This window comes from Telmatherina bonti, assembly GCF_933228915.1.
Source record: "Telmatherina bonti genome assembly, chromosome: 2".
Classification (NCBI taxonomy): Eukaryota; Metazoa; Chordata; class Actinopteri; order Atheriniformes; family Telmatherinidae; genus Telmatherina; species Telmatherina bonti.
The window spans coordinates 9,285,942-9,307,332 of NC_136620.1; the positions used below are offsets into that span (position 1 = coordinate 9,285,942).

General features: G+C 37.0%; 2 protein-coding genes across 2 annotated transcripts; both read right to left on the reverse strand.

Annotated features, from left to right (window-relative positions):
- Nucleotides 1-1,246: 1,246 nt before the first annotated feature.
- syt19 (synaptotagmin XIX) lies at nt 1,247-7,976 on the reverse strand (the record flags this gene model as incomplete). Its single annotated transcript, XM_079252056.1, has 8 exons — nt 1,247-1,554; nt 1,634-1,745; nt 2,900-3,019; nt 3,233-3,385; nt 3,557-3,742; nt 5,201-5,314; nt 6,992-7,065; nt 7,775-7,976. 8 exons carry the CDS (start codon nt 7,974-7,976, stop codon nt 1,247-1,249), a joined length of 1,269 nt encoding a protein of 422 aa, XP_079108182.1.
- Nucleotides 7,977-11,167: 3,191 nt separating this feature from the next.
- Nucleotides 11,168-19,153, reverse strand: LOC306766657 (C-signal). Its single transcript, XM_079254465.1, has 6 exons — nt 18,944-19,153; nt 18,688-18,739; nt 17,023-17,210; nt 13,873-14,043; nt 13,234-13,344; nt 11,168-11,829 (listed from the first exon to the last, which is right to left on the reverse strand). The coding sequence occupies exons 1-6, from the start codon at nt 19,094-19,096 to the stop codon at nt 11,716-11,718; spliced, it is 789 nt and encodes a 262-aa protein (XP_079110591.1). The 5' UTR covers nt 19,097-19,153; the 3' UTR covers nt 11,168-11,715.
- Nucleotides 19,154-21,391: the final 2,238 nt, after the last annotated feature.

Sequence of the window (21,391 nt, forward strand, 5' to 3'; positions counted from 1 at the left end):
CAAATGAACATCTAAACCAACAGATGGCAGCAGAGATCAATAAGAAAAATAACATGGGTGAATATTGGAGTTAGAAGGATTTCAAGCAAAGCTGTTCTGAGCAAGTCTGAGAAAATTTAGCAGTACTACTAATTACCCCAAGTAATTCATGATTGAGAATAAGGGCTATATATAACAAAAAACCTTTGAATGTCAACAAACTGATGGTTTTGTTTTCACTTTACTTCACTAAAAATGCACATGAACTTCTGACTACCCCTTTGAAATAATTCAATTATTTTGCACCTCAAAGATTTGATTAATGGCAGCTATACTCAAGCTTACTTTAGTAAAACTGCAGACAGTCAAAGCAATATAAAAAAAAATGGACAGCAAAGATTCTAGCTTTCATGAACTGCACAGTGGTCTGCTGTTTTTTAAACTGTATTCCAATATTCTTTCATTTTCTATATCCGCTTATTCCTCTGAAAGGTTGCAGGGGGTTCCTATTTCAGCTGTAAAGGGAGGAGCAGGGTACCCTTTGACAGGTTGCCCATCCATTGCAGGGCCAAATTCAAATACATGTTTTTTAAACAAACAGAAACCAAAGAGGCCAAAAATGTTCAGTCCAGCTGCTTGGATTAGTCAGCTGGCTGGTTCCTCTGGGCTGAGCTGGCAAATTCTACATGTTCAAGTCTGACCTCCTGTCTTACAAAGCCATTTGTGTGTTTGAGTGTTTGTAATTTACTTTTGCCTCAAGTCAGTTATTGTAGTTGGTATCTGCTTGGTTTCTTGTGTTAGTAAGCTTTTTTTTCCTGATCCTGTTGTAGATTACCATGTTGTTTCTCATTAACTTGTTTTGCGGTCACTCCCAACTGTGGCTTATTTCATTGGATGACCAGGTACTCATGTATAAGGTGGAAAATGGTAAGATATATATTCCAACTCTGGAACATCAAATATTATTTCCAGACTATTTTAAAACAAATTCATCAATACTATAAACAGCGAGTACAATATGTTCAGGTCACAAACATTTTTTTTATAGATTTGAAGCTACAACATAGATACAAAAGTTGCATGCGAAGCTAAATCAACTATAAACTCAATATTAAACAGTCCCTCAACTTTCCTGCTGGAGGCATGAGGAGTTTCTTATTGTGGGATTTAAAGGGAAAGGAATTAAAGCAGATAGTCCTTCATGGCACCACAGCTTGCAAAAGAATACAATACCAACACAAAATAAGCTCTCTTTATGAACTGTTGCTTAAATCATCAGATCATGCCATTTTGCAACAGGCTGGCGGACTGAAAGCAGCATCAAGGTCCAGTGTTCATCTTCTGAATCTCTCTCCTTCCCCACACTCAACTGTCCAATCAGATGTTTGCTTGATTTAGCAGCTGCATGAGTCTTGTACAAAGAGACCAAAATGTTACACTGCTCCAGAGGAAACTCTGGCAGGGAGAACATGAAGACTTCATTGAAGACAGTCACTGGGTTGCGGGCCACTGCAGTGGTTTTCTGGTATCTCAGCTTGCTCTGATTGCACTGGACGCTAATCCTGGCATGCAGCGCTGTACAACACAGATGGACAAATAAGATTAGTTTATAACTTCACAGAGATTGTTTCTTGTGGCTTTATTTGTGTATTACCTGCATCTGAGCACATCCCAGTAAGACTCGTTTTGACCTTCAGCAAACCAACCTCAAGCCTCTGAGAGGTGGGAAGGAACCTTAACGACAGCAGCAACTTTCCAACAAGATCCTGTGAAGAGAATAAAGAGGGATTCATGCACAACACCAAATTAAGATGAATATTTTTGCTGGGAATAAATGTCCAAAAGGCAAAATGGCATTTCAGCACAAGAATAAACATGCTTGTAATAATAATTATTTGATTAAAACTGTAATTAGAATAACATTTTCTGGTTCTTTCCACGCTGATGTAGCTATACACTGACTGTTTTGATCTCAGATACTTGTAAACTGCCAGTCTTTAGCCATTTATAAACTTAACGCTAGAATGTTTTTGAAAAGTTTAGACCCATTTCAAAGTTTCTTTTCTCTCTGAATACCAAACAACGATGGATACGCACATTTTGTTCCTGTGGAAGTCTGTATTCATATGTGTACTATTTTATATTTTTTATTAACATTGGCCTTTTACATCTTGGTCAGGAACAACAGTTGAAAATTAGCTTTATGCTAACACTGACTCATTTACCTGTGTCTGTTAAATATACAAATATATTGGCTGAGTACTGCTTTAATCATTTATTTCTGCAGAATTCTGGTTAATGTTGGCTCAGTTAGCTAACAGAAAATTATGTTCCCTTTTATTGTCATGTCTTCATGTAAAGTATGGAGTACCTCAAAGGTAAATGTTTAAACCAGTTTTACCCCTACGGTATTATTTCTTGGAGAAATCACTGTTTCTTTTCACTACTATGCAGTGGACATGCAGGAAGTCACACTCCCTGTGTCAAATGATCTTAAAAAGCTTCAGTTTTACTCAATTTCAGACTAATTTTAAATACTTTTCTGTCTTGTTTGAGTTACTGTAACAGTCTATTTGCACTTCAAAACCATGTAATGACCAAGCAAAGCTAATACAATGACCAGTGAATGCACTGGGTTTGTTCTTTACCACTTGTCTGTCTCTATGACTTTCCAGTTGTCCAACAGCACGTCAACGGGCTTTTATTTCCAGTTATTTTCTTATTTATTTACATTTGGACACATCATTTAAAAAAAAACAAAAAACTGAATCTTTAAGATGCTGTTGGCATCAGAGAAAGTTCTCAATAGTAATAAATACTGCTGTTAAATTGGTCTCTACATTAGGAAGACATCACTAAAAATAATATAATTATTTTATAATTAAAAACATGCCATGTGTTTGTGTACATGATGTGATACCTTCTGGGGTAGCTGCAGATCCTCTTGTAGCTCTACAGGGTAGGAAATGTTTAGCTGTCCCAGAGGAACCCTCACCTCTCCTAAAACAGTGTCTCTGGAGTATTTATCAAAGTCCCTTACCTGAGATGATATAAACATGTCAAGCAAATACTGAAAAAGCAAACAATCATTGTTCTGTCACTGGCCCATTATATATTCTGTTGTACTTAAAGAATCTTAACATGCACTGTGCATTTTAATCTAACCTTGACATTATTTTTTTTTGCTACAGGTAAAATTAGGACAAAGAGTCAGTGCAAATTTAAAGAGAAGTGCATATTTGTGAGGCAAGACCTCCATCCGGAGGTTGATGTGATGAAGTGCATCCTTGTCCTCTGGCAGAATGCAGCTAAACTGGTCACCGAATAAAGGGTTGCAGCTGCCCTTCACAATGCGAGTATGCCACTCCTGCAGCACTGTGTACACAACAGGTGGTGTCACTTCACCCTGAGAGAACCACAGCAATAATATGCACTTTAATACACTGTTTCTCTGATATTATTATATTTTCTTTCTTACAGCATCTTTAACTCACAATCTTACAAAATGATCAAAAAGGCATCGTCAGTGTCACATATAGACATATAGACCCAATGAGTCAGTCCTACATTACATTACCGAATATTCTTTTGAGCTTTCTGCTTCTACTCCCTCTGATTCAGCCCACATGAGTCGTATCTTAACAAACGGCTGGAGGCTGGTGGCATGCCTGTGGACCATCAGCCCCTCCACTTGAAACACGGTCACCACCAGGCACCACTGCAACTGGTCATAGTAGACTGAGAAACGTAGTGAGCCATTAACCTGATAAAAGACAAAACATGACTGTATAATGAGTAATATGGAATTTAGAAAAGCATCTTTTCATTTGAAGCTTTTAGGTTCCTGCCAGGTCATGAAACTAGGTAAGTACAACCTCAAATGAAAAGCAACACAGTGTCATTATCTTAAAGCAAACTAAAAACAAATAAAACCTTTAGAAGCAGTTTTTTTTAAAGCTAAGCACACTTTTACTGCTTTCCTGGGATATAAGAAGGTACGTTGAAGCTAGATGATGTGAATCAAACCGCTTGATCAGCTGCTCCTCAGAAAGTACGAGCTACTTGGTAAAAGTAGAAGCATGTCTGTGTGTCAACAAAATGCCAGGGAGAAAAGACATCAAGACCTATCTGGAGTCCATAATTCATTAGTGAAAAAGACTATAAGTGTTAATCATTCAAGACAGCTGCCAGTTGTCCCATGGGTGAATGTCCCTGCAAGTTCAACCCAACCAAAAGCTGCATTTCTCCACAGTATTTAGTTAGTATGCAAAATGTTTAGGCTGATGGCACTACAACCACAAAAAGGACTCATAAAGTGTCGCAGTTAAAAGCCTCTTCTTAAACATGGCAGCTCAGCTTGGGTTTGCAAAGCTATATGTGAACAGACTTAATGAGTTCTGAAACGACGCCCTTCAGACAGAAGAGAACACAGAGGAGATGTTTGGTCGTAATGCAGAGGAGGAGCTTTTGGGGAAATACAAAAGAAAAAAAGAAAAACACAACCACAGCAAATCAGCACAAAAACCTCATAAGATCTGTTAAGCAAAGTGGTGGAAGGATGATTATTTAGGCTTGTTCTGCAGCCAGACCTGGGCTGCTGCAGTCATTGAGTGGATTATGAACTCCAAAATATTTTCTGTCACGTGAAACAGGACAATGAACTCAAACACAGCAGTTAATCTCAGACAGAATGACTGAAAAAGAAAAGACTCAAGGCGCTGACATGATCCAGTCAAAGTCCAGACCGCTACCTGACCGAGACTGTGGTGGGAATGGAACTTTTTACATATGAATGACTCCAAATATCAATTAAATGGGGTAAAACCGTAAAGAATAGTATTCTTCCACAACCATGTGAGAGACTGATAACATCTTACAGAAAACTTTATCTTGCAGATTACTTCGAGATATGTCTGCAAAAAGTGGTTGTGCAAGCTGTTATGGGATGGACTTTTTTTTTTTCTTTTTTAAAGAATGGTTTCACATTTTGGAACATTTTGCTTGAAATAACAAGGTAAATTGTCTCCATATGTTGTATTTACCAAGCTTAAGACCTGGTGAGGAGGATAATTTAGAAAAAAAGGAGAGATGACTTGATTAAGAGGAAGAGTTAAAAGAGGGGGTATATTTGTCACATGTCTGTATGTGCTTCAGTGAAGAGAATAATGAAAACAGATTAAAGTGATGCTGAATTACAGCAAGAATTTTCAGTCTGTTGTACCTTTTTCAGTGTTTCTTGTTCTCTCATATCTTCCACACTGCATTCTGAAGATGGACATGAAGCCTCAGACAAACAGCGACTCAGTCTTTGGGCTTCTGTTCGGACATCCTCCACCTATAGAGCCAAGATGCAAATTAAAGACTAACAACTGAATGGTTCTGAAAAGGGCAAAGCAGTTAAAATAATTCCATATTTTACCAATGAAACTGAACAAAAACTCAATGAGAGACTAAACTACAGTTGTGCTCATATGTATTCATTCCCTTTCATATAAGACAAAGTTTTTTCATTTAATTGAGTTGAAGAAAGAAAAAAAAAACAAAAAAACAAAAACAAATGTGTCCGGGACAAATTAGAGACTTTTCTGTTGAACAGTGGGACAAAATACCTGTCAACAGGTGCAGAAGTCTGACTGAGAGGAACAGAAAACACCTGACTGGAGCGGAAACATTAAAGGATTGTTCAACTAAATATTACTTTATGACTGATGGAATATGTAATAAATTATCTTATTTGTTTGCTTTTTAAAAAAATATTTCTATTGAACCAGAATTAGAAAATAATGTCATGATTTTCCTAAAATTTTTATTTGTTATTACTTTAGTCAGTTTCATCTTATTTTACAGGCAGCTGGTTTTTTCCTTCTTCAATGAAAGGGGATGAATAAATATGAGCACAACTGTATGCTTAAATTTTTAATTAAACCAAACCTTTACAGCTTTGTGAACAGTGAAGGTCTACATTATGTTTTAAACTTGGCAGCAAATTTTACTGACATGCTCATCACAAGGTATGATACACCTCCCCAACTAAATAAACTACGTCAGCGTTCTTAAATACATATCACATGTCAGACAGTCCTACTTCAACACAAATACAACACCCATCATGTGGTTTTCTTAGAGGTGTTATCTAGCACATCATCCAAGTGCTTAATCCATGTAAACATACAAACACATACTTAGTTTTTTACAGTAATATCTCATAAATCTTATAAACGCTGCTCTGTTATTGACCAACATGTGTCTGATCACAACAGCAGCCATTGAAGAATTGTAAAATGTTTGTACAGATCTCATTTCAGCTACATCAAGCACATTTCACATGTTCAAGCTCCAATGAGCTGCCAAATGAAAAAGCAGAACATTTTCTCTTTGATGCATCGTGTCACTACATGGACACCTATTTAAAGGCGGTTTTCTACTATAGTAAGGATGGTATATTTGTAATGTTGCCACTGCAGTGGACATTATAGGAGAGTCACCCTACACACTGACACTCACTGAAGAATAAACAACTATAGTGTGAAATTTCATACATACGCATACATGTAATTACCAACTTTACCTCAGTGATAAACAGGACAAGAAAATGAAATGAGTCAGTTTTCATAGGATATTTCTATGATATAAATATGACAATGTATCATTTTAGAATTATATTTCTAGAATAGACAACATAAATAAACTAAATAAAAAGTCTAATAATATTGAAGATAAATAAAAGTGTCTCTGTACATGTCTGTAGAAGTAAAATATTCAATGTGAAAAATATATGACATTTTTTTTATTTTTAATAATTCATGTTTCATATGGTTAAAAATGTCCAATGTCTCTAAATCTGTTTCAACTCTTTGACACACTGTATGTCTCGTACAGTCTAACACTGCATGTCTTGAAAGTGAGGCCAAATCTTGTTCCCAGGTTTTTAAACCATATTTGTGCCATGAATATTTTGTCAAACCATTTTAGTTTAATGTGAATGTCCCCTTTTCACTCCCTTTCATCGCACCTTTGTATTTGGATGTGCCGAGTAGTTTCCCGCTGTTGTTGGCTTCTCATCTGTGTACATTAGATCCCTGTTAACTGGAAGAAAATACACAACATTACAAAATAAAAACAACATTACCTTTGATATTGTGTGCTAATTAAATATCCGTGTGAATGTAAATACCAGTACATATCGCAAAAAACAGCAAGTTTGGAAGTCAATATTTGCGCTGAACAGCATCGTTCTTTAATAGACCCTTAATTCTCTCAAGTCAGCTTTCTGGTGATTTCTAATCAGTCTTTCCAAAGCTCTTCCTTACAAGTTGGCAGCCTTTTATCCCATTCCCTTTTGGCTACAGCAACTGGGCTTTAGTCAACAGTAGATGGAACAACTAAAGGTCCAGATGCATCTGTCAGGTCCAATTTCAGATTTTTGCTAGATAAGATCCTTGTTTAACCCCCAATACCTAAGATGATAAAGGCTTCTGTTCCAAACCCCCATGACAACTGTTAAGTTTGTGTTTTTCATTGATGCAACTATAGAAATAGGAATTAATTATGCATGGTGTATTGCTAGGTTTCTCCTAACAAACAAAACCATGCATGAACACAAGTAGTCAAGTGGAAGAACTGGTCTGGAAAAAAGTGAAAAAGCAGCCGATATCTCCAGAAATACTTTTGAAAGATATTCAGAAAGCATGGAGAACTTTTGCTACAGACATCACAGAGAGAGTTCAGCTGTAGGATGGTGGAAGACTTGCATATTACTTTATACTACAGAACAGTGACATATATTTCTACTCACCTGTGTCTTGGTCAGTGTATGTTGTGTGTTTTTGTGAGAAGCATCTGAAGATTTGCCAGGCCAAGATAGCCAGTGCAAGAAGGAGGAGAATAACAGAAATGCCCAGTATGCAGTACTTGACTGCATCTGAGAACGGCATCCTCAGCTCCCCACCAGCTGATAACAAGCCCATGTGGGCTGGGTGGTCTACAAAAGTCACCATGGTTCCCTGCCTCCATGTGACCTCTACTTGCTCTGCAATACAAGAATACAGACCGCGTAAGGGGTTTGATCACCTACATTAGAGGTCTGAGCAACAAAAAACAGCGATATCATTAATACTTGATCTCTTCTTTATACATTTCAGTAGAGCAGCATTTGATCAGGAATATGTGCAGCAGTTTCTGGACAGTTTGTCATATTTGTACAATAATCTTCACTTAACCTTTAGAATATTTACATTCTTTGCAAAAGATAAAGGTGTGTTCAAATGAATGCAGTGCAATCAAGAAAACCAAAACGCTAATTTAGCTTCATCATCTTTTCTCCTTTGTTGATCCAGATAAACCCTCAAAGACTAAAAATCTGTCTTTTAAGTATAATTTGGCCAAGAAGGTAGCACAACCAAAAGTTTTAAAATGACACCGTCTACCAGAAAACAAACAAGCAGACACAACTGCTTATCAAACACAACAAGTGAACCAACAAACTAACAAAGAACATGAAACACACCATGAGATAAAGAAGGCAAATACATTTGAAAGCAGTCACATTGACCATGGGAATCATTTTCTGGCCTCTTACAGGAGTCTTGTGTAAAAGAGAAGATAAACTAAAAGTTCAATTTAACTTCAATTTTATTTTGTGCTTTGGTGGAAAACTAGAAAGAAGGTTAAACATTTATTTAACTTCTTCATATCAAGCAACTGAGCAGGAACAACATTAAACTGCTAAATCTCAGCTTCTGTTTTATAAAGTTATTATAATAACTATAAATAATTATATTAAATTTAACTTCTTTATATCAAACAACTGAGCAGGAACAACATTAAACTGCTAAATCTCAGCTTCTGTTTTATAAAGTTATTATAATAACTATAATTATATTAAATTTAACTTCTTTATATCAAACAACTCAGCAGGAACAACATTAAACTGCTAAATCTCAGCTTCTGTTTTATAAAGTTATTATAATAACTATAAATAATTATATTAAATTTAACTTCTTTATATCAAACAACTGAGCAGGAACAACATTAAACTGCTAAATCTCAGCTTCTGTTTCATAAAGTTATTATAAGTTTAAAAAGAACTGTATTTAAGACAAAGACAAAACACTTTCTCTGTGCACACAGGTCCACAGAATAATGATCAAAGTAGAAAGAAATGATGAAAAACCTTTACATGATGAAAAAGAATAAAAGCATATCTCATCATCCAAACAAGCAACAAAGAACCTTCTGAGGCTGAATACAAAGAACCCATGAATGCCTGAAACAAACACCTGATCTTAATCTGATTAAGCTGAATTCAGCTGAAGACAAAACAACAAAGAGGAGACTGTGACTGGATTGTGAAAGCATCAGCAGGAAAGAAAAATATGTGTGCTGACATCTTCAGTATGTCGGTAGCAAACCACAGCAGGTAGTCAGTAACTCATGGAAACCAAAAAATTACACTTTCTGGTGTCTGAATCATTTTTATACCACTGAACCACTGTGTACAAGTTAAAAAATGTAATACTGCATCAAATCAGCTTCTAATAACCTTCACAAAATACATTCTGTATAAAGTTACAAACCCGTATTCTCAGCAAAGAGCCCAGACACACTGTTCAGAAGTGAAAAATGAAATTATGAGGCTGTTCCTTGGGTGTAGACATGATAATGTCCAATCAGATACACTTTAGTCAAATAACACTTGGCCTACTGTTTCTATGCAAATCACCAAGAAGACTGAAAAAATCATCTTATATGTCAATTACAACACAACAGGCAACATTTATTGTTTTGTGCGATGATGCAGAAATGTGCTCAGAAACCTTTTCTAAAACACAAGTAAAAAGCAGCCATCAGCCTCCAGAACAAGACCTCCTCAAATGAATTATTATATGCTACAATATAGAATTTCCCTTTGGGGATTAATGAAGTATTTTCGTTTCATTTCATTTCATTTCATTTCATTTCATAAAAGCAAGCAGAAATTAATTTCAACATGTGTCCAAAGTCTGCAGCTGCTTTCCACTTGTCTGAAAAAACAAAAGAAAGAGGCAAACATTTACCTGAATAGGTGAGAAAAAGCTCAGATTCTTTTCTTTTTTAGGAACTGAAGCATCTTCTGTTGTGAATCCGAGCTGAGAGCTCTTCAGTTGCCAAAGAGACAAAAAAACTTGTCTGGAAGAGAAGTTCAAACTAGCAATTCATCATGAAACTGTTCCTCCTGCTTTGCACATGATAGATAACACTCCCTCCTCCTCCTCCTCCTCCTCCTCTCACACTCAACACACAACTTCCTGCACACCATTCTGGCCAACAGGTTTGATTAGGTTTGCATGACATTTCAGGGAGTTCATCTTGATCGGATTCCCTTCTTTCTTCCTCTTCAAGATTCAGCTGCAGGTTTTTCTTTCCAAATGCTCAGAACAGGGACATAAACAAAAAAACATGTGATGGAGGCCTGAAGTTGATGCTGCTGCTCCACAGCACCAACTCTTCTGCTAAAGTTACCGCATTCAAAAGCATCTTTTTAAAAGCAGTCATGTTACTGATTCTGTTCTTCAGCTGACAAAACATCTATTGTCATTTTATAAGTTGTAAGATCAGTTTCAGCTCTTTTTAATCAGCTGTGTCCAACCCAGCTGGAGCTACTGAGACACTAAAGAACATCTGCTTCAAAGCTTCTTCTTGCCACTACACTGCAGACAAGTCACTGCTTTTCTTTCTGGAAGGTCTTCTGACGACGACATGCAATGCTTAGGAGGAAACAAACCTAAAACCAGACATCAGGATTATGTACAGAACGTCAACACACCTTTACAGAAGATGAAAGTTACCATTTCACACAGTCACCACTCCAGGAATGAGGAAAAAGTTTCCTTGTTTCCTTCTACGTCACCTTCAATTAAAAACATAAAATTAGGACTGAAATTCAGCTGTGCTTTGATATACAACTAATACATTAATAAACCTCAATACACATACATTTTTTATTTAAATCTTTATTAATGCTTCACAGCAACATTTCTAAAAGTAACTTAAACAGCATATCAGTCGTAAACCAGTATATTTTTATACACTTTAAACGGATTATATTATAATCATATTTTGTGGTTTACACTGTAAAATTAGAGAAATGCAGACATGAGAGCATCACAGCATTCATTTACTGCACTTACAACATCCAGATGTGCTTAGAAATCCTTATATCTGTGTGACGCGTCTTGACTGTCCAGAACAATTGTCACAGTTTTATTTTATAAATCCGGTTTTTGTTTTCTGAAGTGCAAGAAGAAAATATGAATGTTTCTTTGAAACCTTCAGGAAAGAAAAACATAATTAAACATGCTCTTTCCTTAACTAATACACATAAGCTTTAGCATTAAACTATTAGAAATGTTGTTTAAAGGGAAATTATTCTGTCTTTTAGTCATTCCAGTGATGGACAGAAACCTTAAATACTAACATGACTTTTAAATTGGCTTGAGGCAACAGAAGGCAAACATACTGGAGCTGAAGAACTAAAAGGGCTTCCTGTTCAGGTTGTTTATAGAAACAGCACACGACTGCTAATCTGCTGACTCCAGAGAATAAATTAGTCTTAATAAAAACTGAAACGTTGTTTAGGGAAAATAAGTTCACCTCTGGCTGACACGTTAACGTTTGCAATGTCAAAGTTAATTAGCCCAGTCTAAAATGCCTCTCAGCCTAACGGGTATCCTACGCCGTACTGCCACGATGACCAGGTCACCATGGCAACTGCTCCCCTGTAAAGTTCAGAAATGACCCATGATCCTTTTCAGTCAGTCCACCGATCACAGATAAGATGGAGGAAATGCTCTCTTCAGCGCTCAGTGGAGCCTGGAAAGAAACAGAGAAGCAAGCTGACGTTTACCCCTCTGGGGACAAGCGGTATTTTAGAGAAATAAACCTCGCCTGACTTTTTTTTAGTTTAAATGCTAATAAACACCACCTTTCAATGCCCCATAATGTCCTCTACCTTGTTTTTTTTTCTTCATTTTGAATTGAAATATCATAAACTGCTATGTAAAATAGACTCCTTTGCTTATTATAATTATAAAGTATTATCATTTCGAAGCATGACTAAAGGTACTGAAGGGGACTGAAGCACCGCAGCTTTCTGCTGCACACACTGTATCTGTTACCAAGTTATACATCTGTTACGACGCCGTCGTGTCGTTTATGTTGAAATAAACTACGTGAGTAATGCAAATGTTTGTTTGAGCAATTATGCATGGTATGTGTGCGTAAAAGCTGTTGTTTTCATCATTTATCGGCCTTGTAAATACAGAAGGCAGCTATCCGACTGCTAATGACGATGCCGGCGTCGCCAGAGTGTTAAACATGATTTCTCTGTACAGCAGTCAGGTTTCTTTAACATCTGGAGAAGCACAAGTGGGAAAACATATCAAGGCTCATAGCAGGCATTTCAGTATATATTCTCTGGAACACAACTTCATACATAGAGTTCATTTTCTTACTTTTAGTATGACTGAACTGCAGCATTGTGTTGCAGGAGTAACTCCGTAAGACAGAAACAGAGTGGGCCTGGAAGGGTGGAACTGACTATAAAGGTCCTCTTCCAGCTGGAGAGACCCAGCATACACTGCAAAAAACTGAAATCTAAGTAAGATTAAAAATCTTAAATTGAGTACATAAATGCTTTTTTTTTTTTAAGGTAATATAATTCTTAGTTTTTATGCCAGAGAATTCCTCTTGTTTTAAGAGTATTTTTACTTGTTTTGGGAAGTCTTGACAAGCCATAATTTTCTTCTTCTGTTGGCAGATAATTTATCTTATTATAAGATAACATTTACCTCATTTTTGTATATTTTTTTCTTGTTTTTTAAGGCTGAGTTTTTTACAGTGTATGGTTGACGCATGCTTCCAAAAACCACTGAAAGTCCATGGCTTGTTTCTATTTTCTTTACTATATCTTTTCAGTGTTACAGGAAAGAAAAAAAAGGATATACAAAAAAATAAAGGTACTTGCAATGACTAAATACACTTAAACATGGTGAAAGACTACTGTGCTATCTGGGCTAAACAGCAGGAATTAACAGAAAAGAGACAACAGGAGGGTTAAGCTTCATGGATGGCTTGTTAAACCAGAACCAATCAAAAGCCGGAGCTCAGAGCAGCCCTAATTGTCCTGAATTAAGCTTGTTAAAGCCCAGAACTTTCTCATAATTAAACAACTGAATGTTTTACCAACAATTTTAATGGCTCTAACAGGGCCCTTACCTCTGAACCCCCCATGTCAGTGCAGACCCAGCCAGGGTGGATAGCCATACAGAGAATCCCGTCAGGTTCCAGGTCTACTGCCATACAGCGACTAACCATGTTCAGGGCACTCTGAAATGACGAGTCACACCAGAGAACATTTAGCAGAAAAACCATTATGTACTTTAGCTTCCATTCAACGCGCTGAAATATTTAAAATGTATAACAAAGATAACTTCCATTTTTATTTCCATACTGCATATGGTTAGGTAATGTGTCTTCAATATGACATAATGTGTATTCATGATCACAGTTTAAACACCCTGAGAACATTTTAAATAGTTAAAAAGGACCATTGGAGTGTGTCTTTAACTTTGGCTGTATTCACAATGCAAGTGGCTCAAGTCTGACTTTTCTGTCCATATGTGAACCAAATCAGATCTTTTATTTCAGTGTGAACAGCTCAAATCTAATCTGTTCAAATCCGACTCAGACCACTTTCAGATGTGGTACTAAACCATATATAATATATATATATATATATATATATATATATATATATATATATATATATATATATATATATATATATATATATATATATAAGTAAAGAATATTTATATATAAGTAAAGAATATATATATATAAGTAAAGAAATACCTTGGATGTCCTGTAGGGGTACCACTTGAAGTTGTTGGCCCTCTCGCCCCAGTTGAGCTCCACAGAGCCCAGCAGGGAGGTCATATTAATGACTGCTGCCCTCTGGATTCCCATCGTACCCGAGCCACCTCCTCCTCTGGATGCAGCTTGCTTCAGCAGAGGCAGAAAGGCCTGATGGGCAGAGAGACAAAACAATGACTCAGCAAAAAAAAAAAAAAAAAACAGGGAGTAAGAAAGACAGCAAAAGTTCTGCAAACATGACGTTTAGATTTGTGATGGAATCTGGAGGAAAAACTGGCCAACTGTGTATGTGTGTGTGTGTGTGTGTGTGTGTGTGTGCTGCTCTCTGGTGGCTGCAGGTTCATCCTACATGAAAATGACGAGATCCATACAGATCTGTCTAAAGAGGAACATTCTGCATCTCTGGGTCTAGTTTTCATGTAGAAAATGACAGTAAGTCGTTTATAAGGTTTCGACTGTGTGATATTCATTAAAACATTTTAACAAATAAACATTCACACATCCAATCCAGACCTTTCTATTTTCAGTTTTGGTTATTACAGATCACACAAGCAGATGTTTACATTTATTGGAAATATACCATTATGGAAAATTAAATGCTAATATTTTTGTTTTCTTTAAATCCCCAAAAATAGCAATGCTAAGTTAGTTAATGAAAAAATGTTTCTAGAAACAGTCGTGTTAAAAGGAAAACTCATCCTGATTTAGTTTAAAGGTTGTAATTCATAAGTCAGTCTGGTTCTTATCAAGTATTAATATTTACAAAAATATCTTTTAAAAATGTCTTTTTTTTCTTTTTCAAAAGAAAAAAAATTAAATTAGATTAAAAATCATACATCACATATTGTGCTGTGTTTCAATCTACATAATAAAAACTAAGCCAAACAAACAAAATCCCCCCAAAAAATCTAAGTCTGCCCTACGATGCACCAACATAATGAGGTAAAAGTTTCCTGTGCAGCGTTATCAGTCTCGCACATTCATCTCTTCCAAACAATCCACACAGTTCGGGTGTTTTTCTCTTTGTGCTGAACGTTTCACTAGGGCTGGGCGATGTGACCTTTTAGTAACATCCCGATATTCTTATGCCATGTCACGATATACGATATATATCTCGATATTTACCTCAGCCTTGAATTAATGCTTTGGTGCATACAGTCACATCAGTAAGATGATTTTGTGTCTCCATTAAAACATAATTGTTCATACTGCATCAAGATATGCTGATTTTAAACATTCATGCCAAAAGGATGAAATTGTAACGAAGCAAACTGATCAAAACCGTATTTATTGAACAGTTAAAGCAGCGGCAGAAACATGTCATTTTAAAACAAAATAAAGTGCCTTTACATGATGTAATAAATGTAACGTATGAAAATAGGTGCTCTAGGGGGGACTTTTCAAATGATGAATTATTATAAGGCTTTGCTTTATGGATACGTTTCTGAGTTGTCGTGTCTTTTTTTTAATCGCAGAGTTTAGCGTAGAAATCAGTCTTATAATCCAGGCAGAATGTCCTCGTATCGTCTCCAATAAACGGCTTCAGCCAGCTTTTAATTCAGGGTTTGATTCCCACTGCTTTCTGTACTTTCTAGAGACATGACGAGCTAGATAAATATGCTTGTGTCACACACAGTGGATGAGGTGAGTAAGTGACAGAGGCTGTGAATGTAATCAAATAGAATTAATTATTTTTGCGTGACGTGAAAAACTTTGTAATTTACGTCCCACTCTGTAATCCAGAGCGGGATCAGTGGTGGATTTGGCTGTTCATTGTGACTGTAGGTGGAGTCGTGCAGGTGTCCTCTCTGCTCCTCTGACTGGCTGCAGCTGCAGCCGGAGCGACTGAGTGCTTTAGGACGGGGAGAGACTTTCCTTCTGACAATAACTTTACAATATGCGCTTTAAAGCCAGTCGCCAAAACACCAGGAATGTTTCTAATAACTCCTGTAAAAGTTGCTAGATTTGTTGCTTTTCACAAAAAAAGTCGCCAGATTTAGCGAGAAAGTCGCCAAGTTGACAACAGTGGCTCCACGCTGCCTCTCATGACGTAGCACGTAGCTCACGTTATGTACGTAACGAGGTGCGCTTGTTTTAACTCTCTGTGCAAAGCGGTGCAGAGTCGAGGAGGAGGGAGAAAACCCCGCCCACAGCTAAAAACACCTGCGTGACAACAGGATACTCCAATATGACGAAGATAGGCATTTTCTATATCGCACAGAGGACTAGCAACGATATATCGAGTATATTCGATATATCGCCCAGCCCTACGTTTCACACACTAAGCGATGCCTGTTCAGTCTGAAATAGAGCTCCTGGGTTTGTCACCACATGGTCTAACCGAGACTTTAACTTGCTGAGAATGTTTCCTACTTAAAAATAATTTTCTCACTCTAGAAAGAGAACAGGCTTATAATGGCCTTCCAGTCCTTCCTGGATGGATTAGCACCAACATTAATTCCAGCTGAACCCTTAAATATGGATTTCAATAAATAAAAAACCCAATAAAAATGGCTTGCATCGTTGTATTCACGTGTTATTACCAGCGAGAAGAACCAAATGATGTTTGTCATGTCCAGATACACAAAACCTCACATGTGATTAATTAAAGCCTGAACCAAACATCACCAAAAGCTTAATTAATCTAATTATTAACAGGCAGTTACAAGATGAAATGTAGAAGGTTTTTAAGCTTCCAGCAGGAAATGAGTAGCAGATTTCTGCTCCATGTGATGCACTTCTCACAGCCTTTACAGGGGGCTTTGGGCAGCAGAGTGACCTTCCAGTTACTAAAGCTGTCCTTCAAACTTTGTGTCAGCAAGAATCTGCCCTGCTGACAGGCTTTTGATTAGTGCTGATATTTCTAACAGCACAGGGTGCTGCTCGGTACCCTCCCGCACTACGAGGCCAACCAACACCAAAAGTCCTAATTAATATTTATAGCATGCAGTTTGCTCAAAGCTCTGGGATTTTGTAATGTCTTTGTATCAAGGTCATTTTTTTCAAGTTAGTTTCCCAGAAACACACAACTTAAAGTGCCCTGCTCCAGATGACTGAAAAAAGTCCGACGACTTTCCTTTTTCGCTTTTCTGTCCAGCAGGAGCCAGGCCCTCTGAAGCGTCGGGTTACCTTGGTGATCATTAGAGGAGCGACAGAATTTGTGTGGAAGTTTTCCATCATCTTCTCCGCAGTAACAGAACGGAAGTCAGCCATGACGTTGATCCCCGCGTTGTTGATAAGACAGTTCAGACCATCTTCTTGCACCAGCTGCCCCACTTCTTCTGCACACTTTTCTATACTCTCCTGACTCACAACATCTAAACACAAAATACAACAAAACTGCAAGTCAACAAAACCATCATAAAGCTAACAAAAAAGCTAAAGATAAGTTTTAATGAATGACACTGTATGTCACTGAACACAAACTCCCTACTCTCCCTTTTAAAGGGTCCTTTTCTCCCACTTGTCTCAATATTTGGCCCTGTATTTGTGCACTGGGGCAAGATGGGCTAAGGTGTCACCAAAATGAAGTGGTCATTTACACTTTCCAATAAATCAAGACTTGATTTGATGAGGACCTTAGCAACTGGCCTTTGTAGCCACATTTGACTACCCATCTGATGACAGTCCAAGGGAATTAAATTAAATAAAAAGACACCATACACCACCATGGAGATAGAACCTGTGGTTGTTTTGTGTCTCATGTACCTCCAGCAGTCATTTAGCATCTTTTTATGGGTAGTTTCTCAACATCTATTTTGGATGGTTTTGTGTCCCACTTTAGTTTGTTTTACTAATTGGTCCATATCTTTTTAATATAATTTTACATAATCTGTATATCTTCTAATCTATTATGTTGTCAGGATTTGGACTCTTGGTGTGTCTTCATTTCAGGTTTCCTGTTTTATTTTGTAGTTTTTCCTGTTTAGTTATCTTGGTTCTTGTTTAGCTTTATTGATTTCCTGTTGTAGTTCACCTGGGTTCATTTAGTAGATTCATTACACCTGTGTCTCATTATGTTGTCTGTATATATACACCTTGTATTCAGTTCCCAGTTGCTGGATAATTTTGTTGTTTTAGTCCCCTGAGTGCCCTGGGTTAAAGGTGGAGTATGTAAGATTTTCCAATATTTTCAATATAAATTAACTAAAAAAATAACTACAATCATAATTAGTTTTTTTTTTTTTTTAAAAACATGTAGGTTCCAGTCTGTCCATATTTGATGCGTTATTAAATTACAAGTTTAATGAGAAATGACAAAAAGCACTTTTTTTTTTTTTTTTTTTTTTTACTGGTAGGCAAACATTTAAGAAGGGTCTTTATCATTAATGAAACTTGTAATTTAATAACGCATCAAATATGGACAGACTGGAACCTACATGTTCAAAAAACTATCTAATTATGATTGTAGTTATTTTATTAATCTATTTTGAAAATATTGAAAGTCTTACATACTCCACCTTTAAAATAAATCTACTTGAATCTGCATCTCTGTGGCTCTTCTCTGCACTTGTGTCCACATCTCCACTGCCCGACCTGACATATATTCAAAGTTTGTGGAACTTCAAGTCAGTTTTGTATTCTTTCTTTCAATTAATTGAAAAATTTTAACATAAAAGCAAAAATATTAAAAATGAAAGGGTCTCAACCCCATTTTTTTAATTTTTTTTCCCCCCATACGATCTGAAATATACTTGAACCAATTTGCACTACATAACTGGAATATAATGAGCTATTTTTGCTTAAAAGTACCACACTTTTTTTTTTTTTTTTTATTAAAATAAACAGTCTTACCTAAAGCTACAATGTGGATGTTGGGATGTTTCTCTGCCAGTTCCTGAAGTTTCTGCAGGTCAAAAGGACAGATATATTAATCTGAAATTACGCCCTCTGGTGGTGAACATTATTAAACGCAACTACTTAAAGGAAGCGCCTTATCCGTTTTGTAGGTCACGGTGGCACAGTTAGATTAGCTTTGCAACAGAAAAGTACACTAAATATATATATGTATTACATGTATATGGAAGTGTTTCAGCGTGTCGGTCTTTACCTGCGCATTGTCAGGGTGTCTGGCCGTGGCTATAATCTTGCCGGGTGAGAAACTTCCACTTGCCAGGCTGTCGACTATCTGCAGCCCCAGCCCACGGCTGGCTCCCGTTATGAGCACAGAGCCACAGTTTTTAAAATTTGCCGCTCCACTCATCGTTTATATGTAAATTAAACTGGACTTGTCAGTGTGTGAGCTGTCTGTCAGGATCTTTTCGCTAATCCGCTGCAGCGACACGACACCACCGCCTGGGAAGAGGGGGACTGCTGCACGGCGAACAGCCGGAGATGCTACCCGGCTAAGATGGTCCAGGACTGCCCGGCTTCCACAACAGAGGACGGAAACGGACACAAAGCGGTCAAAAAACAATTCTGTATAATTTAATCAGATAAATGAAAGGGAAACTGGATTATGACACAGAAAAGGTGACCAGAGTTGATTAAAAAAAAAAAAAAAAAAAAAATCTATTCAAATATAAACGACTTGGCTTCTTAGTTGGTGTAATTACCCACAATGCATTGCGCGCAGACCAGCAACCCGGGTGTTGAAATTGATTTCAATTCCGTTTCAATTCAGTTTTATTTATATAGCGTCAAATCCCGGCAATGGCATCTCAAGACTCTTTACAGACAGAAAAAAAAAATCATGAAATCCAATTCATAATAGAACAATATAAGGAAACCAGCTCCAACTCAATCTCCCATCCTGAGCGAGCACACTGGCGACAGTGGGAAGGAAAAAACTCCCGGCTCAAGTACAGGCAGCCATCTGCCTCTGCTGTGTGGGGGGGTGGGAAGAGGACAGAAAGACAACAGGAACTGCTATTCCAGGGAGACCTGCTGAGACAGGAGACATACATGTTAATGATGCAACCCTGTTATTGGGGGAGAAATAAGAGAGAGAGAAAGAAGCTCAGTGTATCAGGAAATGTCCCTCAGCAGTCTAAACCTATAGCAGCATAACTAAGGGATGCTAACCATCCCTAGCTATAGGACTTATCAAAAAGATAAGTCTTCAGCCTAGTCTTAAAGGTGGGGAGGGTGTCTGCTTCCCTAACACTAACTGGGAGCTTATTCCATAAGAGAGGGGCCTGATAACCAAAGACTTCTTTATAGCAAGTTCATAGACTGTAAATGAGCAAGTTACAAAGGTTTAGGTAATTTTAAGTCATTTTGCCTGTTGTGGGAGACTGAAGAGAGTGATATTAAAGTATTATTTTTATGCAGTGAGCACAATGACTGATGGACAAGAAGCAGAGTACAGAGAACTGGTCAGTCAGTTTGTTAAATGGTGCGGTGACAATCATCTCATATTAAATACCAGCAAAACAAAAGAGATGATTGTTGACTTCAGGAGGAACAAGAATAAACAAAGCACTGTTTCCATCCTGGGAGAGGAGGTGGAGGTGGTGGAGGAATACAAGTATCTTGGAGTTCAGCTGGAAAACGAACTGGACTGGAAATGCAACACTGACTACATCTACAAGAAAGGTCAGAGCAGACTACTTCTTAAGGAAGCTGAGATGGTTTAACGTCTGTACCAAGATGTTGCATATCTTCTATAAGTCTGTTGTGGAGAGTGCAGTCAGCTTTGCAGCATCTGCTGGGGTAGTAGCATCAGAACCAGAGACTTGAAGAGAATCAACAAACTAATCCAGAAAGCTGCTTCTGTGCTTGGAGTAACTCTGGAGAAAAGTGCTCTAATTTGTCCAGGTCCAATTTGTTTGTTTTTTCTCTTTTCAACTCAAATAAAAAATTACATTACTAAATTATATTTTTGCAAATTTTTAGTTATTGTTCCTTTTTTAAGTCTCCAGTTATTTGAGTGACTGTTGTAAATTCAGCCTTTTCTTTAATGAAAGGGGATGAAGACAAATGAGCACAACTGTATATATATGTATATATATATATATATATATATATATATATATATATATATATATATATATATATATATATATATATATATATATATATATATATATATATGTATATATATATACTGGAAAGCTGTAGGAGTAAACTACTTTATTTGAATTTTTACATTTTAAGGAGTAGAAAGTACAGATATTCGCACAAAAATGTAAGGAGTAGAAGTGAGAAGTCGTCTGAAAAAGTAATTTCTCCAAAGTATAGATAACCCAAATTTCTACTTAAGTAAGATAACAAAGTATTTGTACTTCGTTACTTGACACCTCTGTCCGAAAGTGTCCTCAATTTCTGCAGCAGTTGGACTGGAAGCCAGCACTGTTCTTGGTAGATCGCAAACAAATACAGTCAATAGAAACCAAGATAATTTATTATTGTACATGCTGAATCGAACATAGTATGCATGTCTTTGGACTGGAGAATATAAGAATTAGCTTTTATAAATACTCCCCCGTCAAAAAACTTGCCTATTAGGTTGATTAGAGTCTCTAAAGGCCGGGGTCACCGACTTCCTCGAGGTCTA